General features: G+C 32.9%; 1 protein-coding gene across 1 annotated transcript; it reads left to right on the top strand.

Annotated features, from left to right (window-relative positions):
- The first annotated feature begins 2,625 nt into the window (after window positions 1–2,625).
- On the top strand, window positions 2,626–9,258 carry LOC101896085 (protein disconnected). The gene is made up of 2 exons (XM_005186848.4): window positions 2,626–3,695; window positions 6,971–9,258. The coding sequence occupies exon 2, from the start codon at window positions 7,043–7,045 to the stop codon at window positions 8,471–8,473; it is 1,431 nt and encodes a 476-aa protein (XP_005186905.2). The 5' UTR covers window positions 2,626–3,695; window positions 6,971–7,042; the 3' UTR covers window positions 8,474–9,258.
- Window positions 9,259–10,311: the final 1,053 nt, after the last annotated feature.

Genomic DNA, 10,311 nt, shown 5'->3' with positions numbered 1-10,311 from the left:
AAATTTAAATATGGAATATGTCGGTCCACTCTTTGCGGTACTTTTGTAAGGAAAGCTAAAAATTTGAATGAACCCTTATTCCCTTGAAATTGAAAATAAATGTTTGATTTTTTTCAAACTTTGCATATCCCAACATTTTTTTCATTAGTAGATGGTACCACTATTTTGGTACCTCTTTCAAAAAAGTTAAAAATTTTCAAAAAAAAAAAAAAAAACTTATAAAATCAGTCAGTCCAAAAACTGACACGTCAGACTGAGGTCAGATGCGAACTGGGCAATATTGGTACCCTTTTTCGCCACCTACCCAATAAAGAGTCACAGATGAATAATCACAGTTAAAATATATTAAAATAAGTGGACATTGCCTGAGAGTATACCTCTGTCGGCGAAATCGACTGATACTTTACATTTTTTATAATGGGTTTTGAATAAATTGGAATGGAAGATTGACCTAAAAGTAACTTTTAAGGTAATATAGATGTAGCAACGAACTGCTATATATTTGGCTGGAATATTTGGTTCTTAAAATGTAAAAAACTTCCTCAGATTAAAAGTATTTCTTTTCATGGGCTGTAATCTGAATTCAGAAATTGTACACAAATAAATATTTTATTTTTTTTTTTTTTGGGCTCTAAAATATAATTAAAACAAGGTTAATAATTGTAGCTAAGTTCCATGATTTTGAACTTCCCTGACCCATAAAAAAATTAAGATAAAATCGTGGGTAGTTAAATTTTTTATGATTTATATGCAATAAATACCTAATAATCCACAATCAGGACAAAAGCGTTTTTTACATTAGTCGGCAGCATTCTCCAATTATCGGCATAACATGTTCTCAACATGAGTACATGTTATTTTTTTTTTGTCGGAAAAAATATTTTAGATCATAATATTGTTTATTTTTTATTTAAAAAATGCTTCGTTATTTAGTCTTCATTACATGGGCAAATTAAAGAAATAATACAATTATATGTAAAAAGCCAACCGACCTAATTTATAACCCATTCTCGGCCATACAAAGGTTGAAGAGATTTCAAATTTGAAATAGGTAGAATCGTAGATAAAACAATCAAAAAATTATTTGTTTTTATTTTTTTTATTTTTAGGCAATTTATTTAATTGATTGCTTTTTATTTAATAGTTTATTCCAATTTTTTTAGTTTTCGGTTTCTTATAATGTCCAAAATGCATGTTTTAATACCCACATAAGAACTTTGGGAAAATCTTATATTTTTTTATTTCAGAAGACTGTATCAGAATAAATTGCATAACTATAAATATTTCAGAATAATATGCATGTATTAAGAGATCCTATGATAGCTCTTGAATGTTTTAAAAAGACCCTGTTAAGTTAAAAAATCTTTTTTTTATTTGAGTTTAAATTTGAAAAATGTCGACTACTGGGACATGCCAAAAAGTGGCCACTTAAATTTTCTTCTGAACCTTCTTTAATGTTATAAAAATATTCAGATGAAAAATTATTTAAACATAATGACGCATCTTTCAAAATTGTATTATGCATTATTTTTTATTTTTCGTGAAAATTTATTTTTATTTATTTTAGTTTAACGTCACCCACCATTTAACCTTAAATGTTTTAATTTTCTATTGTTACTATCTTTCATCATATTGGTACAGCAATAATGTACTATTTTTAAAAATAATCCTTCATGTTTCGTAGATAAAAACAAAAAAATAATTTTTTATTATAAGTTTATTATCGACCTTTTATATTTTTTTATTTAGCCTCAATATAAGCAATGTACTTTTTCCGTCGGTAAATCAAAGGCATGAGTTCTCATACGTCGCTCGAAATCTTGCAGTACCAACAATATTTATTTTTACTATATGTGTCTATTTAAATTTCCATCAATGGTATGTTTTCTCTCAGAATTTCCAGTGTCAACTTAAATTAATAAGTAAGAAAAATTTATTCAATCCCAAATTCTATCCGTAAAATAAAGAATTTTAGTCCTTTGTACTGCCACAGCTATGATTACATTATGGAATGAGTTAACAATTTAGCCCAGAAGAGTAAACAAAAAAATACGTACTCATTCTGCTCTGGCTAAATTGAAAAATGTAGTTCTCTTTTTCAAAACAAAAATCCAAATGAATTGTTTCACTCAATTCACTGCATTATCGACATTTTCATTTCATTCATTTAACTCTTGCAACTCATTTTCCATTTACCCTAGCATTCTATGTCCAAAGAGTTGTGGATGATTTTCAAAGAGAATATTATGTTATTGTAGAAGAGTTCCACGCTCATTGTTTCGTGTTTGGTTGTCATTCAAAAGTCGTTGTTGTTGCACCATTGTCAATATAACCTGGGGTGGGAAAAACCATGCTGTGAGTAATGTCACTCGAATGCTTGGTTACCTATACTAAGGCACAACAACAGTAATATGTGTGTATAACAGGCGGGTGGGGAAAGCACGGAGAATTGAAGAGCACGCACTCATACAAACTCTATTGAACTCTTCTCTGGCCATGGTGGGTAAATAAGAGTTGCATGAACTGGCTGACTGTTCTGCCGAGGCCCATCAAGGTAAAAATTGAACGTGCCTGGGTGTGTGTGTGTGTGCTGGACTGTTATAGTGGTGTTAGTGTTTTGTGGCACTGTGCTAAAGGCAAAAGAGACAAAAATAATGAACACACGCATCACATACAAACAAACACACAGATACTATATTCCATATCTGTGGGAATGGGAATGACTGGCCGCCGACTATGTAGCCAGCAAGCATTGTGTGTGCTCTCTGTGTGTTTGTGTGTCGCTTGACTGTGCGCTTAGAGCCGAAGTTGCTTGTCACTCGCTGGAGACATTTGTGGGCAGTTGCGTTGAACTTGTCGTCTTGTGCGTATCTTGTGAATTCATAAGGTACGGCGAACGGATATTGAAAAAAAAAAAATTGAAAAAAAACGAGAATACATTTTACGAGAGTGCTCTTTCATATTGGATTTAACAAAAAAAATTCTTAACTCATATTCTGGGAGAATGCTCTTTACATTATTGTGTCGTCTCCTTAACTAAAGTGTCAACGAGAAATAATCAAGAAAAAAGAAGAAGAACAATATTGGACTACCAATACCATTGCTGCTTCCACCACCAACACGAATACAACAACAACGGCATCACCACCATTCCCATCATCAGCATTTCATTGAGCTCTGGTGTATCGGTGTAGACGTCTCAACATTCAGTGTCACCCACGACATCACAAGAAGTGGACATACCAAAAAATTAAAAAAAAAAAAAAAATAATATTACGTCGTCTTGTGTTTTGGACAATTTTTTGTTTTTGTATTTTCATTTTCGAAAAAAAAACACACACACAAAAGTGCAACACCTAAGATACCAAGTAATCTGAAATAACTCGTTTTATATATTTGAAAAAACAAAAAAGTTTTAAGAATTAATAAACAAACATTGAGATTAAACCGGATTTAATTAATTTTGAAAAATAAAAACAAATCAAAACTAATGTCACCTGGAATTAAAAACAAATGTGAAATAACAACTAATGATTTTATTTGAAAACTATTTTGTGAACAATTTTGTGCGAAAAATAAAATCAACTAACATTAAATTTAATTAAAAAAAATTTGGATTTTGCGGAAAATTTTTGTTAACAAAACAAAAACCTTTTGATGCGATTTTCTTGAAAAAATCGACAATTTTATAAAATGTAAGTATTTTTGGAGTTTATTTATTTAATATTTTTGTTAAGGAAATTTGGTCCACCGTCGGCTTTTTTGGTAACACTAAATTATTAGAGTGCCGACGGCTATGAGATATAAAAGCTTAAACATTTTTTATTGAAACAATTTTTTAAAAACTTTCTAAAACAAAGCAACTAAAAAAAAAATCGGAAAAAATTAAAAAAAAAAATATTTTAATTTAATTTTCAAATTTCTAAAATTTCAGGTATCAAAACAAATTTGAATTTAAAATTGATTATTTTTTATTTGACTCAATCTTTTGAGAAACATTTATAAGTTTTGTTATTGAGAAAAAAAAAAAAAAATTGTTTGGCTCATTTTGAGAATTTTAATACAATTCAATATTATAAAAGAAAGCTGATTCGAATTTTCCCCTCAATTTGTTAGGAGATATCCATCGTTTTTGTTGAAAAATTGTTAAAAATATACCCAAAATTATTCCTAATTTTGAAAAAGGATATTTTCAGAGCATTTTGCTTGAAATTGTCGGATGGGCCCCCACGAAATGTTTTCGAAAAGCATTTCTGGTTACATCGATGATTTCATATACCTATTTCCCTAGACCCTACTACATATCCTATAATTCGGAAAATTTTTCCTTTAATCTTCATTTCTCATACACTAATATTTTTGGATTTCAAATAAAAATCCAAAATCCCCTAAAACGATATACCCTTGGATTCTCCTCAAAAAAAATCATTAAACAAATATACCGCAACATTTAGAGGGGTTTTTACGATCCCATTAGGAAGATAAAAATTAATAAAAGAACAGCATGTTTTCTCTCACATATAATGGGGCACATGGTTGGCTGGCTGGATGGATGGCTTGGCTATAAACAAGATTCAGTTGTGGCTCAAACTACAACTAAGCGATACCGTACACACCATCCATCCATTCATCATGCATAGAGTCAAGCTGCTGATGGTCAATCTAAAGGGACCCAGAAACATACAAAATGTCATAAAAGTAACATTTATGTATCTTCGGTTATATGTGCATGTAAATTAAGTTTTGGACAACTTTTTACAGTAGTTGTAAAACAACAACAACACAAAACCAAGCTCATGTGACAAATAGCCCACAAATCATGTTTAAGTTACTTAATTACAATTTTTTTCGTGGCTTTGAAGCTACTCCCCAACACTCTCCAAAGATTGTTGACACTTTGGGGAATATGTTGTTTTTTTGAAAAATAAAATCTCAAAATTTTTTTGACAAATGATTGACATGTTAAGTATTTGAAATTGTTGACTTCTTTATTGAATGCAAAGTCTTTTGTGATTTGTCTTTTGAACTTGTTTTTTTTATGGTCAAGAGATTTTTTTCGGGGTGATTTCATTCCACCGTTTTTGTTTTGTTTTTCTCAAGACTTTTGACCTTGGTTCTTGTGGTTTAATATTAATAATTTTGTTTTTTTTTTGTTCAAAGCAAAAAAAAGTATTATTAATTTTATTATAAAAATTTGTTACAGTTTAGTGTTGTTCTTTGGCTCACATGATAGTCCGTCCATTTGTCATGCTGAAGTTAAGTGATCAGCGGGTGTTAAAATGCTGGCTTTTTTTCTCACATTTCTCATTTTTTTTGTTTAAATTTTACTTCCTGGTTTGCTGTGTGAAACATTTTGGGGAACAAGAGAAATCGAAAATTTAAAATAGGAGTAACTATAAATATATTTTTAAGGTTAGTTTTTAGGTGTTTTTTGGGGAAAGAGAAGGGTTATTATTACCCAACATTTCTGCAGAGATCTTACAATCTCATCCAGGGCTACTGATCTAATCCAAAATCACCTAATATTATTATAGCTAATCTCTTCATTATTTATTCTCTCTCACACGCAGAGTGATTGGAACCTAGTTCCTTACCTCCTTTAAAGTCTCAAATCGCTCCTTTTTCATAGCTAGAGGTCTTTTTTCAACATTCATTCATTTTCCCTTAGAAAATAAATGATATATAACAATGTGATCCTATTTTTTCGATTTTTTATCAACACAATGATTAGATTTTAACCATTTTCCCCCTAATTTTTTTTTTAATATTTTTTTCCTTCAAATTAACCTAAAATTGAAACCAAGTTCCCTATCCTTTTCACAGACCTTGTTCATTAATTACAGTTCCATTTTCTTGAAGTTAATGACAGTATAGTTGAAAGGACACTTTTTTGTTCATTCTCCAAATGACACTTGCCAGCTAAAAATCTCAGTTTGTTTCCAACCTCACCTTACAACCGGTCAGTCCCTGCCATATCGCCGCATGCAACCAAACGTTATACTGTAATTATACATTTTCCTCTTGATGTATTGATTGTCATTTGCTTTTACACTGAGATGATAGAAATGAAACAAGTTTTCACCCCACATCATTCCAAAAGCAACGGCTCCAATAATTATAGTTATTAAAAAAATATCGTGTCGAAGTCAACAAAACGAACAAAATAGTCACCAGTCCAGTCACCATATAAAAAATGTTATAGCTCTCCCTCATCGTAAGATTCCATGGTGTGCGTAGGTATCATCGCCCTGGTTGTCATCATCATTGTGTTCGATTTATGATTTGTTCTGATGGCTCGCCATTGTTGGATTTCCTGTTACCAAAGTGTCATTTTGGTTTAATGCCATGTTTTTGTTTCTTTCTATTTTGTGGAGAGGGAGGGGAGCTCAATTTTCATGGCCCTGGAGAAATTAAAGGGAAGATGTAAAATTCCTTAAAATAACTCTTTAATCCCTTTTACATTCGAGGTCCAAATTTTTATTGATTTCTCAAAAACATTTTTCAGTGGCTTAAACTTGGGTTTTTTGTCACCTTTCTTTTTCTTCTTCTTCTCTGTCAAGCCATTGATGTTATTTGCGTTGAACATTTATGTCTCCGTCGACATTGATGATTTATTATCGTTTACAATCAGTAGTTAATCATTAACATTTATATTGATTTTTTTTCTGTGATCTTGGCTTACACACACCAGAAGAAGGAGAAGGTTATGGGGATCTGTGGCCCAGCAAGTCAGCATGTAAATTTTAATTATCTGATGTTAAGAATCTTTCAATAAAAATCTAAGCCACTAACAATATGGACAACTATTAAACTCAGGGGTATGGGGTGTTTTTTAAACTTTATTAAGGAAGTTTTTTATGGCCATTTAAAAAATATATATCCTACTATTTTGTATAACTATAAAATTAAAAAAAAACTTAAAAAAACGAAACATTTATTAATCCTTAAATTTGTTTTCTTTTATTTTCAGATTTTCCCACAAACTCCACACCTTGACAAACACGCTCACACACACCCACAAAAAAAAAACGATTTTCCCACCATGGAACATTTAATGACTGCCTTTATGCCACCCGCCTATTTGTTGGGTCATCACACTCCTGCCGCCGCCGCCGCTGCTGCCTTGTCTTCATCCTCAGCCACCAGCTCACCGGCCACCTCACCCAACACAATGTCTGCCTCGGGCCTAAGCAAACCCAAACGTTGGGGTTCTCCTCCCGTTAATATGGGCGGCCAGTACATAAATCCAGCCACCGGCAAAAAACGTGTACAATGCTCCATTTGCTTTAAGACTTTCTGCGATAAGGGTGCTCTGAAGATTCATTTCTCGGCTGTGCATTTGCGTGAAATGCACAAATGCACAGTGGAGGGTTGCAACATGGTTTTCTCATCGCGTCGTTCGCGTAATCGCCATAGTGCCAACCCAAATCCCAAATTGCATTCGCCCCATATCAGACGCAAAATTTCACCCCATGATGGTCGCACAGCTCAACAGTTCCCCGTCTTCCCCTTGGGACCGGCTGGCCTGTTGCCTTGTGGTCCTGCCTTTCCTGGTCTAATGCCTCCCACCGGCAGTATGGGTGGTCCCCATCATCCGGGTCATGTCATGTTTGGTGATTTCTCAAATCCAGCTGCTGCTGGTGGTGTACCCCACTTCCAACACATGCTCAATGGCAGTGGCCATGAAAGATTACCTCTAGCCTATGCCTCCAGTGGTGCTTCCAACAACTCCGACAACGATGATGATGAAGGCTATGTCCTGGATGTCCAGGGCTCCAATGCTAGTCAGGGTAGCCACAGTGATGTTGATGACTACTGTCGTGAGGTGGATGAAGAAGATGAAGAATTGATCTCCGTTTCCATTGAAGATGAAACCAAACCCATTGCCATGCATTCTGAGGATTCCAATGAACCCCTAGATTTCAGTTTAAACAAGCGTTCCAATGATGCCACACCAAACTCAAATGAACGACTCTCCGTCAGTCCCGTGCCCACAAAACAGTCCAACAGCTTCTCCATGGATACTCTCCTGGGTAAACGCAAGCGATCCTGCGGCAGTGAATCAGAAATGTCCTTTGGCAAGACCTCACCCGTCACAATTAAAATGGAACAGGATGAAGAAGCGTCGGACAACAATTGCCTAGATCTGTCTTCCGCCTCCCAGCCCAGTAAAAAATCACAAATTATTGCCACACCTGAAAGCTCTCCCCTCTCGGCCGAGGAACAACATTTGCGATTACTGCAATCGCAAATGTTTGCTGCTGCAGCCGCTGCCGCTGCTGCTCAAAGCCAAAGTCTTGAAAGTCCCGACAATACCAGCACCTCCACGCCTCCACCAACTGCACCACCCATGTGGAATCTACTCTCCGAGGTGTATCGTTCCATGTTAATGAAAACCCAACACCAGCAGCAACAACAGGAACAATCATCCGCGCAATACAATGAAATTTCCACGAATCCAATATCGGTCTAGATCTAATGGGGTTTTTTAGCCTTTACATCGTTCCAAAGATCCAGACTTTTATACAAATAAAACAAAAACGAAATAACACTCGCTTTAGGTTGTTACCTCATCAAATTCGTATTACTTTAAATGTTAAAAAAATATTGTTGTAAAGTTTCCAAAAAAAGTAAATATTAAAAAATATTAGTTTTTTTAGATGTAAATAATTTATGTAAATATAGGCCATTAGGAACAACAACAAATCCCCAAATCATCATCATTTACCTACAAAAGTATTCAGCAATATTTTAGTATCTATCCTCCACATGGAAATGTTTATTTAAATGTGTAAATTATTCTTTAAATATTTTTTTAATTTTTCCTTCACCTCCCCCTCTAGCCTTGGTGCAATACTATGTGTAATATATTTCCTCTTTTTTCTGCAAACACTTACATTTGTCTTAGTCATTATTTTTATTTTATTTTTTATTTGTTTAAACAAAAAAGTATACGTTTTTATCTCAAATTGATATTATTTTTCAACATCAATGTAAATTATTAATTATTGTACGCTCTACTCTCTCTTTTTTTTGCAATGTGTAACATATCTCATTTACATAGAAATGAAAAATAAATGAAATTTTGTTTTTTCATAAAAAAAATGATATTTAATAAATGTATAATTGCTACAAATAGTATAACAAAAAAGAAAAATTCAAATGAGTTTTTATATAGTATAATCTAGTATTAAAAATGCTTTACTATTATTATTATTATTATTATTATTATTATTATTATTATTGTAATCATTGTGAAGAGAAAAGAAAATAATTTTAGCCAATTTTATATATATACATAAAACGAAAAGAAAAACAACAAATTGTTTACAAAAAATCAAATAAATTATGAAAAATTCTCTAAATTGAAAAAATTAATCAGTTGTGTGTCTTAATTAAATGTTGGGGTGGATTAAACCAATATGGCGTTGCTTAAACTGGGAATTACATTTTTTACTTTAAAAATCAATTGATGGGGGTTCAGCCATAGGAAAACCTTCGTCATTTAATAGAACATTACTCAACAAAAGCTTAAGTCTAAACTAGTAAGGAAAGTCTTAAAGTGGGGCGGGGCCGACTTTATGATACCCTACACCACTTTGCTAATTTAGTAGAGCTCCACATAACAATTAAAAGTTTTTATGGAAGAATTCAATCATACAGGCTATGATTATAATTATAATTTAAAGTTCAAAGGAATAAATATGCCGAAGCATTTGTATCTTTTAAATTCGGACTTGTATTGCCCATTTGGTGCACAAATAATTTAAAATCGGATAAAAATATATATGGGAGCTATATTCAAATCGGAACCGATCTCGATAAAATTTGGCAAATATATTTCTGAGCTGTATTTGATATATTTCCCTGAATATCGTTGTTACGAAGTGCATATTACGGCTGTGGGTAACAAATATGACAAATCGGATGAACAGTATATATGGGAGCTATAGTTATATCTTAACCGATCACCAAATTTGACATACTAGCTTCTACACTCAATTCGGTCGTAAGTGCCAAATTTCATCCCATTTAGACAAATATTAGACGTTTGGTGCACAATAAAAGGTAAATCGGACGAAGTTATATATGGGAGCTATATCCAAATCTGAACAGATCTCGATAAAATTTAGCAAATGTATATCTGAGCTGTATTTGATATGTTTCCTCAAATATTGTTGTTACAGAGTGCATATTACGGCTGCGGAGGACAAAAATAACAAATCGGATAACCAATATATATGAAAGTTATAGCTATATGTGAACCGATTTCGATCAAATTTGGTATAGTTATTTTCAGGCCTGATTTGG

The sequence above is a fragment of the Musca domestica genome, unplaced genomic scaffold, assembly GCF_030504385.1.
Source record: "Musca domestica strain aabys unplaced genomic scaffold, Musca_domestica.polishedcontigs.V.1.1 44, whole genome shotgun sequence".
Taxonomy (NCBI): domain Eukaryota; kingdom Metazoa; phylum Arthropoda; class Insecta; order Diptera; family Muscidae; genus Musca; species Musca domestica.
The sequence above is the reverse complement of the archived record's forward strand: the minus strand, read 5'-3'. Positions and strand labels throughout refer to the sequence as shown.

What these genes read in the sequence shown, in the direction of transcription:
- LOC101896085 (XM_005186848.4), top strand. Translation starts at nt 7,043, where the DNA reads ATGGAACATTTAATGACTGCCTTTATGCCACCCGCCTATTTGTTGGGT.